The sequence below is a fragment of the Scyliorhinus canicula genome, chromosome 10, assembly GCF_902713615.1.
Source record: "Scyliorhinus canicula chromosome 10, sScyCan1.1, whole genome shotgun sequence".
Lineage (NCBI taxonomy): Eukaryota > Metazoa > Chordata > Chondrichthyes > Carcharhiniformes > Scyliorhinidae > Scyliorhinus > Scyliorhinus canicula.
In genome coordinates, this window is record NC_052155.1 from 159302256 (window position 1) to 159320965 (window position 18710).

The 18710-nt window shown below is 47.4% G+C and overlaps 1 protein-coding gene across 41 annotated transcripts in view; it reads right to left on the bottom strand.

Annotated features, from left to right (window-relative positions):
• Nucleotides 1–18710, bottom strand: part of rims2a (regulating synaptic membrane exocytosis 2a) — a 1202647-nt gene that overhangs the window by 457431 nt on the left and 726506 nt on the right. For all 41 annotated transcript variants that reach the window (XM_038810037.1, XM_038809989.1, XM_038810036.1 and 38 more), the window contains one exon: nt 13905–14076. In XM_038810037.1, the coding sequence (XP_038665965.1) occupies nt 13905–14076 (172 nt within the window). The remainder of the gene's footprint in view (nt 1–13904; nt 14077–18710) is intronic.

Below are 18710 nucleotides of genomic sequence, written 5' to 3' on the forward strand. Positions count from 1 at the left end.
TCCTGGAGCTGCGAGCCAAGTCGGGAGCGACACCCTGTGGACTTCCTGGGCAAGGCAAAAGGACATTCATGTGTGTTTTTAGTGGCGGTGCACAGTTGTGACCGGATGGAGTGTAATGCATCAGGGAGGACCTCCTGATAGCGGGAGGCCAGGAGGTTCCTGGACCATAGGGCCAGTTGGACGGCCCTCCATACCGTCCCTTTCTCCCTCTCTACCTGTCCGTTTCCCCGGGGGTTGTAGCTTGTTATTCTGCTGGAGGCAATACCCCTGCTGAGCAGCTCATCACTCATGAAGGATGATCCCCCATCACTGTGGATGTAGGCGGGGAAACCGAACAGAGCGAAGATCGTGTTGAGGGCCTTGATGACGGTGGCAGACGTCCTATCGGGGCATGGGATAGCGAAGGGGAATCTGGAGTACTCATCGACCACACCGAGAAAATACGTGTTACGGTCGGTGGAGGGGAGGGGCCCTTTAAAGTCCATGCTGAGGCGTTCAAAGGGGCGGGAGGCCTTCACCAGATGCACACGGTCCGGCCGATAGAAGTGCGGCTTTCACTCCTCACAGACTTGGCAATCCCTGGTGATTTTCCGTACGTCCTCGACGGAGTAGGGCAGATTGCGGGCCTTTATGAAATGGTACAACCGTCTGACACCCGGGTGACAAAGGCTGTCGTGTAGGGTCTGGAGTCGGTCTACTTGTGCCCTGGCACATGTACCTCGGGATAGGGCGTCTGGGGGCTCGTTGAGCTTACCGGGGCAATACAAAATCTCGTAATTGTCGGTGGAGAGCTCGATCCTCCACCTCAAGATCTTATCATTCTTGATCTTGCCCCGCTGTGTGTTATTAAACATGAAGGCAACCAACCATTGGTCAGTGAGGAGAGTGAATCTCCTGCCAGCCAGGTAATGCCTCCAATGCCGCACAGCTTCAACGATAGCTTGGGCCTCTTTTACGACAATGAGTGCCGAATTTCTGAGGCATGAAGGGTGCGGGAAAAGAATGCCACGGGTCTGCCTGCCTGGTTGAGGGTGGCGGCTAGGGCGACGTCTGATGCGTCGCTTTCTACTTGCAAGGGCAGTGTCTCGTCTACTGCGTGCATCTCAGCCTTGACGAGATCAGCTCTAAGATGGGCGAAGGCCTGTTGTGCCTCGACCGTCAGGGGAAAATGGGTTGACTGTAAGAGTGGGCGGGCCTTGTCCACATAGTTTGGGACCCAATGAGCGTAGTACGAAAAGAACCCCAGGCAGCGTTTGAGGGCCTTGGGGCAGTGGGGGAGGGGGAGCTCCATGAGGGGGCGCACACAGTCGGGATCGGGCCCCAGAACTTCGTTCTGGACCACATAGCCGAGGATGGCTAATCGGTTCGTGCCAAACACGCACTTCTCCTTGTTGTAAGTGAGGTTGAGGAGAGTGGTGGTGTGGAGAAATTTGGCAAGGTTGGCGATGTGGTCCTGCTAATCATGCCCGCAGATGGTGACGTTGTCTAGTTACGGAAAGGTGGCCCGCAAACCGTACCGGTCGACCATTTGGTCCATCTCCCTTTGGAAGACCGAGACCCCGTTGGTGACGCCGAAGGGAACCCTGAGGAAGTGATAGAGGCGGCCGTCTGCCTCAAAGGCAGTGTATGGACGGTCCTATTTATGAATGGGGAGCTGGTGGTAGGCAGATTTGAGGTCTACCATTGAGAAGACCCAGTACTGTGCAATCTGATTGACCATATCAGATATGCGTGGGAGGGAGTACGCGTCGAGCTGTGTGTACCGATTGATGGTCTGGCTGTAGTCCACAACCATTCTGTTTTTCTCCCCAGTTTTATCTACTGCCACTTGGGCTCTCCAGGGGCTTTTGCTGGCCTCGATGATGCCTTCCCGAAGCAGCCGCTGGACCTCGGACCTGATGAATGTCCTGTCCTGGGCACTGTACCGTCTGCTCCTGGTGGCGATGGGTTTGCAAACCGAGGTTAGATTTGCGAAGAGGGAAGGCGGATCGACCTTTAGGGTCGCGAGGCCGCACACAATGAGGGGCGGTAGGGGCCCGCTGAATTTCAGGGTTAGACACTGGAGGTTGCATTGGATGTCCAGGCCGAGTAGTAGAGCAGCGCAGAGGTTAGGGAGGACGTAGAGGCGGAAGCCGCTGAATTCTACACCCTGGACCGTGAGTGTGACCATACAGTACCCCCGGACCGCCACGGAATGGGATCCGGAGGCCAGGGAGATTTTTTGGTTGGCGGGGTGTACCGCGAGGGAGCAGCACCTTACCGTATCCGGGTGGATGAAGCCTTTGGTGCTCCCGGAGTCCAGCAGGCAAGAGGTCACGTGTCTGTTGATTTTAACGCTGGTTGATGCGGTGGCCAGGTTGTGCAGACGAAACTGGTCGATGGTCACTGAGGCGAGTCGTGGTCGGTCATCGCTGGTGTCGGATGGTGGAGAGCCTGGGGGGGGCACAAGTCCTGGAACGCTGGCGGTGCCCATGTGCCATGGGGGAGACAAGATGGCGGCGCCTGAGGATCTTGAGGAGGATAAAATGGCGGCGCCCATGGGCCGCACGTGGCGGGGGTTGAACAAGATGGCGGCACCCATGGGCCACACGTGTTGCTTGGAGGGGGAGAAGCTGGCCGCGCGTGGTCTGAGGGGGAGAAGATGGCGGCACCACTGTCCATAAACGAGGGGGCTAGGGACGATAGCGGCGATTGCGCGGGACTGGCACACCGTGGCGAACTGCCCCTTCTTGCCGCAAGCCTTACAAAGGGCAGCGCGGGCCGGGCAGCGTTGGCGGGGGTGTTTCTGCTGGCCGCAAAAGTAACATCTGGGACCCCCGGGGTTCGCTGGCTGGTGCGTGGCGCAGGCGTATTGGCTGGATAAGGCCCCCGCTGGGGCGGCCGTCTGTGGGGTCCACGATGCGTAGGAGTGGTGGGCTGCGCGACTGGGAGTGTAGGCCTGAAAGTTGCACGAGGCGACCATCATAGAGAGCGCTTGTTTCTTTGTCTCTGCTAGGTCGAGCGTGGCCCCTTCTAACAGTCGCTGGCGTATGAGTTCCGATCCAATCCCCGTAACAAACACCTCACGCATGAGGAGGTTTGAATGTTCAGTGGCCGTAACGGCCTGACAGTCACAGTCCCGGACTAGTGGGATTAGGGCCCGCCAGAAGTTGAGAGCGAGTGGTGAGTACGTGCCTGGCGAAGAGCGTGTTCTTCTTCTGAGTGTAATTCTCTTTGAGAAGCGTCATGGCTTCGGCGTAGTTCGGCGCGTCCTGGATTAGCGGAAAGATGCTGGAGCTCAACCTTGAGTACAGGATCTGTATCTTCTGAGCCTCTGAGACAGGGCTGGGTGCCGAATTGATGTATGCCTCGAAACAAGCTAGCCAGTGTTGAAAGTCCTTTTTTGCGTCGCTTGAATGCGGATCCAGCTGCAGGCGATCCGGAGGTCAATCTTTTGAAAATCTTAGAGCAATAAATTGATGCACGATCAATTGCACAAAGACTTGAGTTGGATACAACTGAGGCTTTATTGCTCTAAGATGCGTGGCCTCCCACAGCAGCTGGCGAATTGGCTGCAGCATGGAGGACACACACATTTATACTCCCGAGCCAGCAGGCAGGGACTACCGATGTACCTGTAGTACAGGTCCTACCATACATCACCTAATATAGGTGCAACAGTGGTTTACCACACTCCTCACGGTGCCTTATATTTTGGTTAGAGGACGAGGGAAACACTAATGTGGTGTTTCATGCTTAACCACTCCTTGACATCAGTTCTTTGGCTACACACAGTACAATCGAGGTGACTGAGTGGACTTCTCCCAGAATTCTCTTCTGCCGCCTCTGCTGGATGCTTTGCATCTGAGGAAATCCAGCAATGGCGCTGAAACCCACTTCATTCTGTCACCTGGACTCGAAATGTTAGCTCTTTTCTCTCCTTACAGATCATAGAACAGAGAACATACAGTGCAGCAGGAGGCCATTTGACCCATCGAGTCTGCACCGACCCACGTAAGCCCTCACTTCCACCCAATATGCTCTCCTTTCCTTTTTGGACACGAAGGGCAATTCAGCATGGCCAATCCACCTAACCTACACGTCTTTGGACTGTGGGAGGAATCCGGAGCACCCGGAGGAAACCCACGCAGACACGGGGAGAACGTGCAGACTCCGCACAGACAGTGACCCAGCGGGGAATCGAACCTTGGACCCTGGTGCTGTGAAGCCACAGAGCTATCCACTTGTACTACCGTGCTGCCAGACCTGCTGAGATTTTCCAGCATTTTCTCTTTTGGTCCCACTTCATTCTGTACTGGTGAGAAGTTCTTCTCAATGCATTCTCAACTTGAAGACACCAAGTTCAGGATGTTTCTTTGTTCCCTTCATAAATGATTCCATAAATATAAATATTATTTACTGCATTTTCAAAGTGGGGAACATGTTATTAATCATGACAAGCAACGTCACCAAGTGGGAACATAACAATTTCTATTTACTGGTGGGCAGTATTAGCATCAAACAGTGGCAGGTATTCAGTAAATAGCTCCTTAGGCTGTCCCATCAAGATACTTCAAACCGCCCCGATAACAGTGTCATAATATACACCAGTATATCATGGTGCAGACACACACTGATGGACACACACAGGGACCAATCAACATGTACAAACACCGCAGCCAATCACCAGTTAGAACACACACACTATAAAGGCAGAGGGCACCACGGTTCCCGCTCATTCTGGGTGCTGCCTCTGAGTGTAACAGGAACTTATCAGCTCAGCAGAGACTTACAACACGTGCTGAGAGAATCAACTGGTTCGGACAAGGCTTAGGTCTCTAGTTCAAGTTAGTATCACTTAGACCCACAGTCATCGTGTGTTAGTTAGTTAGAAGTAGTTAATAAAATTGAGTTGAACCTTCATCTGTGTTGGAAGTGTCTGTTCATCTCTCAAGCCTACACAAGCCAACACATCAAACAGCACACATGACTCTACCAATCGTTTGCTGTAGTCTGAGCCTCCTCGGAACACGAATTGCACCACTCACACTCATTTTACACCAGCTTTAGATCCAGCAGAGCATGATGAGTTTCATTCCATAAATCCACATACTTATATCCATATAAACCACCGATAATTGAATTATTGGATTCAAAGTAAACTCCAAAGTAATATCAAGGTCACAGTGCGTGCATCCACCCATTATTGTAAAAAAATAGAAAACCACAAATGCATTGGTTAATTTTGCTCTTTAAGACTAGCAAGCGTGCTCCTAATTGGACAGTGACTCAACGATTTATAAAAAAAAAGATTAAAAGCTTATAAAAACCATAATCATTAGGAGAGGTAGAAGAAGTTTATAATTTATTAAAGTTAAGTCAGCAATTATTCTTGAAATTGGTATCCGCTAGTTCATGACAGAGTTCCAATCACATGTACAAGCTTTTCGAGTCCTAATTGCAATATTCTTCAAGGAGGTTTCTCACCACCCACTGAGCAAATAAAATCCTCCTCATTTGTCTTAAATAGCTTGCTCTTCATTTTGAGGCTGTGTTCCCTGGTAGTAGAACCCCCAGCCAGATGAAACATCCTTAGTCTGCACGAGTGGTAGCATTTGCAGACTGTAATTTACACATCAGGGGCCAGGCATGATTACATTTGGGAGACCAGATAAGATGCAATTAATTTCAGGTACAATGCATTGAGGACCTTTAAGGAACTAAAGGAGAGGCCCACAGGAACTCCATGAAAATGTATTAATATTGTTTAGGTGCCTGGGCAATGAAGGAAAGTAGGTGTTAAACTTACTTTTGAAATTGGTCGCAAAAAAAAAATGTTTTTAAACTGCAGAGTCGTAAGTCTTTGTCAAATGTGGTTGAAGAATGAAAATCTTTATTAAAGATTACGAAGCATTTGGATCAAAATTAAATCATTAATGGTAGCCAAAATGAACTGATCTAAGGGAGGTCTTCCTGCTCTAATGTGCTGGTTTGCTGTGGGGGTGAAAAAGGACCGTGTTAGGGGCAAGATAGTGGATGGATTTTATTTGGATCTCAGTAAAACCTTTCATTCAGTTCATCTAGAATGGCTGGTACTGCAAATAAAATCTCAATGCTGTTAGAATTCAGGCTCCTTCAGATTCCTGGTGCAGACGTGATGAACAGTGGAGTAGGTTTCTGTGATACTATGATACAAAGCTAACGAAGGAGATAGCCTCCAAAACTGAACAGGGTAAGATACAGGAGGATGTGTATAAACATGAGAATTCAACAGCCATACGGCAGAGGAAATTCAAACATAGAGAACAACATTGAAACATATAAAACTCTAACAGGGCTGGACAGACTAGATGCAGAGAGGATGTTTTCCCTGGGTGGTGGAATCTAGAACCAGGGGACACAGTCCCAGGATAAGGAGTGGACATTTTAGGACTAAGATGAAGAAAGATTTCTGCACTCAAAGGGTAGTGAACCGATGGAATTCTCTACCACAAAAGGCTGTGTAGGCCAGTCACCAAATATATTCAAGAAAGAGATACCTGTGAAGAGGGAGGTCGGGGGGTGGTGGGGGGGTGGATGTTTGTGGGGGATGGTGGCGAGGGGCGGCGGAGTGCCCCAATGCAGGAGTCCTCTGTATCTCTGGTGGCAGGTGAAGAGTTTAGTTTATGTGGATCAGGGCACCCTTTAAATCAAGAAGCAAGAAGCACCTAGGGCGAAGGGGATCATAGGATATGGGAGAAAGCGGGATTAGGGTATTGAGTTGGATGTTCAGCTATGATCATAGTGAATCTGGGCAGCGCGGTAGCATAGCGGTTAGCAAAATTGCTTCACAGCTCCAGGGTCCCAGGTTCGATTCCCGGCTTGGGTCACTGTCTGTGCGGAGTCTGCACGTCCTCCCCGTGTGTGCGTGGGTTTCCTCCGGGTGCTCCGGTTTCCTCCCACAGACCAAAGATGTGCAGGTTAGGTGGATTGGCCATGATAAATGGCCCATAGTGTCCAAAATTGCCCTTTGTGTTGAGTGGGGTTCCTGGGTTATGGGGACAGGGTGGAGGTGTGGGCTTGGGTAGGGTGCTCTTTCCAGGAGCCGATGCAGACTCGATGGGCCGAATGGCCTCCTTCTGCACTGTAAAATCTATGAAATGGCGCAGCAGGCTTGAATGATCTACCTGCTCTTATTTTCTATGTTTCTATGGCGCACAGATCTCTGTGGAGCCAGCCTTGCCACAAAATCTGGAGTGAAAATTTGGGCCTACATCTGGAGAGTTAAAGCTTTTCGCTGGTTTTCAGTCTGAACCTGACATTCAAGTCAAATTTTGGGAATGTCCTGCCCTATGTTTCTATGTTTACAGGAGTGCTTCACCTGGGGGTCAAAAAGATAAATCGAGAAAAGTACTATTAGAAAAATGGAAAGACAACCACGCCCACATGTTCTGGTCTTGCCCCAGACTGGTGGAGTACTGGACAGCCTTCTTCGAGGCAATGTCCAAAGTGGTGGGAGTGAGGGTGGAGCCATGCCCGAAAGTGGCAGTCTTTGGGGTCTCGGACCAGTCAGATCTATTCCTTGGGAGGAGGGCGGACGCCCTTGCCTTTGCCTCCCTGATCGCCCACCGTAGAATCTTGTTTGACTGGCGGTCAGCAGCACCACCCAGAGCTGCAGACTGGCTGTCCGACCTCTAGGAATCTTTCCAAATGGAGAAAATCAAATTCTCCATCCGGGGGTCGGACGACGGCTTCCACAGAACGTGGGAGCCATTCACGCGACTGTTCCGGGGCCTGTTTGTGACCAACGAACAAGAGGAAGAATAACCAGGTAGCCAAGAATCAGGGGAACTTAGTCAAGAATCAGGGGAGGGTAGCCAAGGCATGAAAGAGAGAGAGGGACAGGGAGGGAGGGAGGGGCTAAACCTGAAGAAAGAAAGGCGAACCACGGGGGGGGGGGGGGGGGGGGGGGGGGGGGGGGGGGACAGCTGAACTTGAGGAGGGAGGGGCGAACCGTGGAGGGAGGGGGGACAGGAGAGGAGAACCAGCGGGATGGGGCGGGGGGCAGGGAAATGGGAGCCGGAAGGAAGGCACGGGGTGCCAAAACGTGCATGACATCTCCAGGAGCGGGGAACGAGGAGGTTGGGGATGGAGGACAGGAGGAGCAGCGGAGGCGAGCGTGGGACGGCGACGAGAACCGTCCGGGAGAGGCGGGCGACAGCGGCATGCGACCCGGCCAGGTGTCGCACACTGTGGTTATCTCCCCGGCACCCAAACGTATATTTGACCCCCCCCCCAGTCCCCGCCACACCTGCCCACCCCACTCCACCCCCCGCAAACAGTCGCGTACATACGTGGTGTAAATAATTCGGCCAGATGCACAGAGCTGCCGCTGTCGAGCTGGTGCACAGTACCCCACCAGTTAGTCTATTTCATATTTTATTGTATTCTATGTTGGGGTGTGCCCTTCTCTTCTAAATATGTGTATATATATATATGATGGAACCATCAATTCAGCGAACAAGTGTGGTTGGATCTGAACAGAGGCTTTAATACACTTACAACAGAGCCAGCCTATTAGTCGTTGAACTTCAGATGGACTGGCAGGCTGGCTCTAAGGCACTGATCTTTATACATCGGTCCCAGGGGGAGGAGTCCTGGGCAGAACCAAGGGAGGAGCCCAGTACAAACTCTCGCGTACTCCCAGAGCGACTCCCCCTGGTGGTCGGATAGTTCAACTGCACTTACAATGGTGGATAGTGAACATATATACACGGAGTTATATTGGCAACTATATACAGCATTGATCTTACAACGGGTAGATAACGAACATATATACATGGAGGGATATTGGCAACTATATATAGTGTGAATCACATTCACCACAAAATAGATATATGTTTCTTATTCTGTGTACATAACGGTAATTATACCTTGTTCAAAAACCCAATAAAAACATTTATTAAAAAAAAAGAAAAATGGAAAGTAAATATTTCGCATAGAAAGCTAGAGAGGCCTGGGAGTCCTGGTTGACAATAAATTAAAACTGGAAATAATGCTTGGTCATAACGAGTAAAGCAAATCAGATGTGAAGATGAATCAATAGGTTAGCAATGAACCAAAATACTGAAGAATTGCTGAGTTGGTGCAACCACGCTTTTAGAATATTTGTATAGTTCTGGTGACCACAGCACAAAAATAATATTGTAACGATTGATGAGAACAAGAAGAATGATTGAGGAAATGCAGAGATCAGCTGATGATAAGTGCTTCTGTAAATTGAGCACGCTCTCACTTGGAAAGAGAATTTTGGGAGATAATAATGATTGCTGTCTTTAGGATTTTAAAGGGACTAGGGAATATAAACCATGACGAGCTGTTTCGTCCCGTCCTAATCGTCAGAACCGGAGTAACAGCCGATGCTTGAAAGGAGAAAAAAAATGTAATGTAATCTGTCGCAACATTGTGAGGGTGGGCGTTTAATCTACCCCCAAATGGGTGGGGTGGACTTGGGGCAGGGTGTTAAATTGGCAGCTGCATGTAATTCAGCCGCAAACCATGGAGAACTTCCATTTTACCCATGGCAGTTTGAAAGCATTCGAGTAACCCATTCTGGGTTTGTCATTATAAGATGTTATTGAGGTTCCTTTCTTGTGATTTTGGCAGCTATTCAAATTTAACACTGGCCAGTCATGTTTTCCACAGTTTGGGGAATGTGAGAGTTAAAGGGATACAGAAGCAGCCAGATGAGCAGGCTAAGTGTTTTTTTTATAGCACAGCTTATGGGCCAGAAGGAGCTGGTTGAGGAAATATAGAAATTAGATGATGATGAGTGCTTATGTAAGTCCCCCCCAGTCCTCAAAAAATCTTCTGTGCTGTCGGCTGACCCCCATGAGCCGTCACCATCCCTAGCTGAAAAGGTGATGTTCTCACTGGGAAAGAGACGTTTGTTAAATTTGGCTTTCCCTCCCCTGATCTTCTTCCAGCAAACAAGCCCGCCCAATCCTTTAGAGGAGATTTAAAACAAAGAACCTGCCAAATGGTCTTTTCTAGTAGATAGAAAAGATTCCATTGCACTACATGAAGAAGAGCAGACAGGTTCATCCCAATATTTAGCCCACAACCAATATCACTAAAAAACGAGCATTTCTACTAATGACAGAAATGTATGGGTGTCCCACCAGGAGTGTTGTTGGGAAATAAAATTCCCCTGATGGCCTTCCAACTGCCCCCTTCCACATTGGATGCCCACCCTAATATCTGCCCCCACACACCCCTCCCCAAATGTGCTGTCTCCTCCCTGCGCCCTGCCAGCAGTCTCTCCATCAAGACATCTTCAACCCAACCCAACCAGCCCAACCCCTCCCATCAATCCAGGGTCTCATTTTCCCTTCTTGTTGAGACTAGCTGTCATGAACTCCAATAACGAGAATCAAGGCACCACTTGTACTCCCAGTCCCGGCCACTGCATTGTTAGGAATACAGAGCTGTCAGCTAATCAGTTTGGCTGGCATTCTCTGAGGAAGCACCTCTGCCAGAGGGAGTGATAAATGGCTGTGAGGCTGCTGTGATCAACAGGGATGTGATCTCTGTCGGTCCTTTGGGTGGTAGAGTGGGGAACCCTGCCATCTGAAAGATCCTGTGCCATCTTTCAACAGTAGTTATCTTTGAGGTGTCTTAAGACATGAAAGACATAATATAAATGCAATGCTTTCTTTATTAGTTTTCTAAATAGCGATCCAGTGCTGTCCTTAACACTTTGTGCTTGTCCTCTATAACCTGCAGCAACTTGAAGACATGAAACAAAATCTTTCCAGTCTATATGGTCACCATTTCCTATCTATGTCATTTCACAAAAACACCAGAGGCAGTCCTTACCAAACAAGCCAACAGGAAACTCTACACTGTCGGCTGAACCGCCTATCATGACAAGAAATGAACAAAAATCTGACAAAAAAAGATCCACCAGAACGTCTAACCACTGACAGCTGCCTACTAAGTGTTAACGAACATTAGAGTAGGGACTTGCTCCAATGTAGGATCAGTTCCAACACATCGCCTTCTATAGGGCATCTGTGATGTTTGTGAGCAGAGAAAGCAAGCACCAAAATGGCTCTTCAATCAATAAGATTGAAGAATCCTCACAAGCCATATAGAGTCTAAATTAGGAAGAATAAAGCTAGAAAACCGAACTAAATTTAAATAATACAGAACAAGTGAAATAAGGGGCGCGACCTTCCGGCCACACTGCGCCAGAAAAGCAGCTCGCCGTGGCGCAGCGTGTCCAGTGAAAGCCGGGAGACCCCGTTCCCAGGATCTAACCAGCTCGCAGCACCTAGCGAGATTCAACGCAATCTTGCGAGTCGTTGCACAGGGGAGCCCGCCCGCAATGGGCAGGATCACTTTTTGTCAAATCTGCATTTTAGAACGAGGCAGTTAGCCTCCTCTAATGTGCAGAATCCCAAGCTACCTGAGGCTTTGGGATTCAATCCCTTCACCTCGGGGGCCTTGGGCAAGTGCCGTTTGGTACTGGTCCCCACTAACGGGGACCAGACGGAATGCCACTCGTGGAGGTTTCCAAGGGGATTGGATGTGACCAGCTACATTGCCTTTGGTCAGGGTAGTGCCCTGGCACTGCTGGTGCCACCTGGGTATCCTGACAGTGTTACTCTGGCACCCTGGCAGTTCACCTCGGTACCAGTCTGGCACTAGGGTGCTAGGTTGGCACTGCCAAGCTGGCATTTTTTGCGCCCGCGTGATTGGGCCGGGGTACCCTCCCATGTTGTGTTCGAGTTAGGCAAATGGGGAGGACGGGGAAATTTTTGGGGGCCTCGGAGATTGGGGACGCCATTTAAAAATGGTGAGCGGAGCTCCCCATTGTAAAAAAACAGGGCTGTATGTGGCCTTGGCCGCACATTCCCCATTTAGGTCCCTTATTCAAAGCGATTCGCGTTGAATAGCCATGTGTTTCTCGGTACTGCGAGCGCCAGGAAACACATGTTAAACGTGCTCGCTCGGGGACTTTATTCCCTTTTGGGAAGATCCCGCCCAAAGACTGAGATGCACAGATGGGATTAAGAGGGAGATAAAAAACACAAACAAAACAAAGTGCAAAAATGTATATATTATTTGGAAGGGAGCAAATGCCATCTCGCTATTTAAGAAAGGAGAGAGAGAGAAAACAGGGATCTACATATCTGTTAACCTTATTTCAGTCATGGAGAGAATGCTAGAATCTACTGTAAAGGATGTGATAAATGGACACTTGGATAATCATGATTTGATTGGGCAGAGTCAGCATGGATTTACGAATGGAAAATCACATTTGACGAACTTGTTGGAATTTTTTGGGGATGTTTCTAACAAAATTAATAATGGAGAATTGACCCATGTAGTATATTTGGATTTTCAGAAGGCTTTTAATAAAGTCCTCCACAAGAAGTTAATGAGCAAAATATAAGCACATGTGACAGAAGGGGCAATATGTGGGAATGGATTCAGGGTTGGTCACAGGCAGGAAACAGAGAAGAGGAATAAACGGAACATGCTCACATTGCTAGGCTGTGACTAGTAGGGTGCTGCAACGATCAGTACTTGGGCCCCAGCTGTTCACACTATATACCAATAATTTGGATGCGGAAACCAAATGTAATATTTCCAAGTTCACGGATGATACAAATCTAGGCGGGAATGTGTGTTGTGAGGAAGATGGAAAAGGGACACGGGAGAATTTGATAGATGGAATATTATGTGGAAAAATGTGAAATAATCCATTTGGTAGAAGGAACAGATGTACAGAGTATTTCCTAAGTGGTAAGAAATTAGAAAGTGTAGATGTTCCTGTCCATAAGTCACTGAAGGGTAACAAGCAGATACAGCAAGCTGTTATGAAGGCTAATGGAATGATAACCCTGAGTACTGGAGGAGTGAACTTTTGGTTCAATTATAGAGGAACTTGGTTAGACCGAACCAGGAGCACCGTGTGAAGTTTTGGTCCCCACACCTCAGCAGGAATATTATTGTCACAGAGCAAGTGCAATCAAGGTTCACCAGACATGTTCTAGGAATGGCAGGACTGTTTCATGAAGAGAGATTGGGCAAACTGAGCATGTATTCTCCAGAGCTTCGAAGAATGAGAGGTAATCTCATTCAAATCTACAGAATACTTAAAGGAATAGACAGGGACGATGCAGGTAAACTGTTTCCCTTGAATAGGGGGTTTAGAACTTAGGGGGCACAATTTCAAATTAAGGAGGAAACCCCCACGATGAGGAGAAATTTATTTATACCGAGGGTTGTGAATCTTCGGAATTGTCTACCTCAGAGGGCGGTGGAAACTCAGACGTTATGTACGTTTATGGTTGAGATTGAGGGGTCTCCGATAAATAATGAAAGGTTATGGGGATAGTGGGAGCAAAAGGCACTGAAGTGTCCAATCAGCTATTATCATATCAAATAGTGGAGCAGGCTCGATGGGCTGAATGGCTTACTCCTGTTTCTATGTTCCTATTTTCAACACTGGTTTTCTTTGGAGGGAATGAGCTTATACATTTGAAAAAATAACTTTTCAGAGTCAGAGAGCTTGTTCAGAAAATTGTCACACAATTAAAAGGCCACTTACTCCTGAATACACCAGCTCTAAACTTTCTCACCATTTTAGAATTTAACCAGTGGAAAAGTACAAAAGCTCCATGTTGTTACATTCATTTGAATGCCAAGTCTATTGGTGAGGACTTCAACACCACACTCTTTGGAAGAACAGGGCATATCGGACAGCCAACCCCGAATTCCCGCATTTAACTGCGGACGTGCATATTCCAAAAGCTGCTGTCTAATTTACTCCCGAATAACGGTGAACACTGATAGCATTGCCATTATTATTACACCAAACTCTGGGCCAATGTAGCTTATATTTGAACAGAAATTTGTCTTTTAAATATTTTTACCTCTCCTAAAAATTCACTCTCTTCCTCTCGAACGCGTGCTTGGTCCCACAGTGTGATTTCTAACATCCGTTCTCGAAATTCTCTCCGATGAACTGGAGAATAAATGAATGTCTGGTTCCACTTGGGCTCAAGTGTTTTCTTCACTGTTTTTGTTCTTCGTTTGCTTTTGTCACTGGCAAACAATCAAAGGACAGAAATTAGGACTGTAAGCAGAACTTCTAAACACATATTAAAAAGATACTTATTCATTTATTCTTGATGATGTTGATGTCTCTGATGGCAAAAGACGTGCCTCATGCCAGGCACGTAGTAACATGGCCCTTCATGCAAAGGTCAGCTCAGTGGATGCTCTATTTCAAAGTTTCCCTTAGTCCTTATACATTTTTACGCCCTGATGGGGGTTACACCGAGGTGGATAGGCATGAAATCTCACGCCACTGGCTGCCATGTCAGCTTCCCAACTCCGTCCTGCCCACGGACAGTCAGGGTGGGCAAGGGTGTGGTGGGGGGTGGGCAGGGCTACCCATTCACAACAAGGCGGGTAGCAGATTAAAAGCCTATTAAGGTCAATTTTGGCGGGATAACTAGGATTTTCTTGTCTACTTGGCTTCAGTTGCAGGTTGTCCTGTAGAGCCCCCCCCCCTCCCCCTCTCTCCCACAATGGTGGTTGGGTTGCTTTTATTATTTGAAATTTTAAAAAGTTGGAGAGAGGGTGCCTCCATCTTGGGGCACCATCTTGAGAGGTGGGTGGTGGGGGTGGGGGCGGTTCCACTCCCTCTCTTATCTAAGAGGGCATCATGTTGCTGCATTGAGAATTTATCCATTGTCCTTAATTGAAGGGCAAACCTTGCCTCTGATCACCCATTGGGCAATTAGTGGGAAATCACAGGTGCCGATTTTTTCCCCAGAGTGCGGGCTTCCAATCGCTGTTTAGTCAGGGTCTGAATCCCGCAGGGAAAATACTTGTGCCAAATGTAATCTGCAAGGGAGGTAGAGGATAATTGGAACAAGGTACACATATGTAAATCAGCACCAATTTTGATACCATAAAATATCAAAGAGTGCATTTTTACATTATACATGGCTACATCCACACATAATAGAAACTTACAAATTAATGTTGGTAAGCTATTTGACTGTGGGAAGACACCAACAAAGTATTATCCTGTTTCCACCAGCATTTAAGGCTGCTATATAGCAATCAAGAAAGAACCCAGGCCAATCTTCCCTTCATTAGCCCGGGAATATTGAAACTAATGATGGAACTCTGGCAGCTACTCAGACCCCACTCAGTTAATTCAGCACAGGCCAGTGACCATGCCTGAAATGTTTCTGATCCACATGACTCAACTGCTTACTGCTGTTACATGTGCATCCGTCAGGAGAGTCACCATCATGATGCGTCATAATGATTTTTTTAGTGTCAATTTAATAAATGCTTAATTTTTTTCTGTTGTGAATGAGAGAATCACGATGCTGGATAACTTCTACACCCCATAATGTGAAATTGAGGCTCGTTGCTTTTTTTAGTTATGAAAGAGAAATGAGGAGACTAAAACAATTTCAGCAGTTGTACATTAATAATTATTGAATATAGAGTTATCACCAACTACTTAAACAGCTGAGTGTCTCTTAATAACACCCAGGCTGATTTTTGTTTACTGGTGCAAGTCAGATCTAAAAGAGACAAAATTGTCCACAGTAGTTGCGCAAAGTAGGCGCATGGTGACTTTGGCTTCAGCAGACTTCCATGTCGTGAGTTGTTAGCTTGTGATGGATTCTCATGCTGCTAACATGATATACTCTGTTGTCACTACACTTGCAGCACGACTGCTTGAGCATCATGAATCAGCCTTGTATAAGTTCCAAATAAGGCTTAACTATTAACTATACTGAACCATGCACATATAAATGAAATATAGAACATAGAACATAGAACAGTACAGCACAGAACAGGCCCTTCGGCCCTCGATGTTGTGCCGAGCCATGATCACCCTACTCAAACCCACGCTATACCCGTAACCCAACAACCCCCCCTTAACCTTACTTTTAGGACACTACGGGCAATTTAGCATGGCCAATCCACCTAACCCGCACATCTTTGGACTGTGGGAGGAAACCGGAGCACCCGGAGGAAACCCACACACATACGGGGACGACGTGCAGACTCCGCACAGACAGTGACCCAGCCGGGAATCGAACCTGGGACCCTGGAGCTGTGAAGCATTTATGCTAACCACCATGCTACCGCGCTGCCCCAAATATGGAGTGGCACAGTGGTTAGCTCTGCTGCCTCACGGCGCCAAAGTCCCAGATCCGATCCCTGCTCTTGGTCTCTGTCCGTGTGGAGTTTGCACATTCTCCCCATGTTTGCGTGGATTTCGCCCCCACAGCCCAAAGCTGTGCAGGGTAGGTGGATTGGCGACGCTAAATTGCCCCTTAATTGGAAAAAATTAATTGGGCACTCTAAAATTTATTTTAAACAAAGTAAATATGGAGACAACTCCATACTCGGTCTTTACACAATGCCACTCATCGCTAGATATAGATCATCTGACTTCTTACGTCCTTTGCATGGACGGTACTGTACTCAGCCTTATGTTAACCCTTTAGGTCCCAGGTCCTTCAACTGCAGGGTGCACCTTGGTAGTCGACTTTGTGTCAAACAGTACCTCGTGTGGTTCAGGAGCCCAACTCTGGCACATCAATCTCTGCCATATTTGCTAAGGATTCAGAGGCCTCTGTTTCTACTGGGCTTTCTGTTTCTGCACATCTGTTCAATGCCCCCCCCCCCCCCCCCCCCCCCCCCCCCCCCCCACCTTCCCGGAAAAAGTCAATACTCAAATGTCACACTGTCTCCCAGTTGCCTGTGTCAGTGCCGGTCATCTTTCTATTTTGCTTGGAGACGGCCTTGCATTGGAGATTTAGATGTCCAGCAGGTTGTGGCCCAGTGCTCAGCTCACCATACAGAAAAGCCTTTGGACATGCGACCACCATCCATCTGATGGTGAAGACGTCATTGGTTTAGGAATGAGAATATGCTAATGGAATTAGCACACAACATAGTTCCTGAATTGGTCACCTTATTCTGTCAGGAGATGCTGAGGATACACCTGAGACAGCAAAGGTGGAAACTGTTCAGCCTTTTCTTTTGTTTAGCATATATTGTGTAACAATCACTATGATAAAGGTATGCACTCAGGATGCAGGCTTGTGTGACAAATATCTAGTTCATGTTTCATGCTAATATTTTAGAGGTAATCCAGGAAGATTGTTGTTTTGAAGGTAAGGTAGCTAAAATGCTGTGCTTTCGAGATTGGCAGAACACCTAAAAGAAAATGACAGTTCAGAAGGTTATTTATGGTCGTTTAATAGAGTCTGAATGGAAGAGATGGAGCCATGAAGCAGCAGGTGGGCTTTCTTGGCTGGAGAACTGAAGATGAGATGTCTACACTGTTTGCAAAGAAGTGCAGTCCAGAGAGATATTTTCTTTTGAGAGTTAGAGCTAGATTAGTTTAAAAGTATTCCAGAGAACATGAATGGCTACATCGTCATGGAGGTGAGTGGATCTGACGAAGGTTCTCTGATTTTAATTTATCTGTGTGTTGGCTGGGAGAGGGAAGTTAGTTGCAGTTTGAACTTTGTGTGGTTTGCAGCTCACAGAGAGGTCCTGGGAGACGTTCAATACAGTTGGGCGTAGGGGATGACCTGGGGAGCCGAGAAGATGCCAAAATGTTGCTGGTTTTGTGCTGAAGAAGGTGAGGGTTCAGAAGACGTCATGGAGTACATTTTGTGCTCACTAAACCCAGGAGAATGGATTTTGGAGAAACTGAGGTTCAGCACCGGCAGACGGAAGCTGATAGTCTGTTAATTAGAGCCAGTAATTAGAGGTGGAGATGCAACTTTATGAATCCGATGGAACACAGTTTTAGGGAGGAGAGATTGGACCATTGGGAGGGGAGCAGTTATTGAGGTAGTCCTAGTCAAGGTAGTTTTTGAGGGAATTCAACAAATTCAGAGGCTAGATCTTTAAAAGTGAAGAGCTGAAATCTCTATTGAGGGAGATAGAATCTTAGTGAGATATATATTTAATGACTCAGTGATTACTGTTGTCTGGGTGGATTGTTGAGAAATCCATAGGACGTGTCTTGAAACATCTGCTGTTTAATATGCAGTGTGGTGTGTTTGATCATGGTTTGCAGTGGATTCTTATTTTCCTCATTTTAATTCTGCATGTTAGAGAATAAGAAAGATACTGCAGATTGTTTTTTTTTTACTTTGTACAGTAAAGTTTATTTGTTTGTTTAAAACTGTGTAACCTTGTGGAGTTATTCTCTTAGTGAGTAACTAGGATTTCAAACTTCAATCAAAACATCACTGGTCCCTAATCGGACTGTAATACTTGGTAAAATCGCAGTTTAATTTTCAATCCCAGGTTGTAGTTTTTCCACATTCTGTTTGTGAACTTGGACATAACAGCTACATCTTTTGCAAAGTGTGTGTTGAGTTCAGTACCAAGTGACAGTTAGCTCGTGATTGTCCGGCCTATAGATATATGAAGTGATCAGCAACCTCCGAGGTCATATTGTCAATACTGGTAGATGATGTAGCAGTATCTTGGACTATGACAATTGTCTTCCTGATGCTCGGTACACTTGTGGGAGGGTTTTCCATTTGCCACAGAAAGTGTTCCTCGGGATGGAATGCTAGTGAAGCATAGTTGGCATACAGCAACTCTCTGATGAGAACTTGGTACATGTTTGTCCTGAATCACGAGCGAGCAAGAATGAACAGCTTTCCATCAGT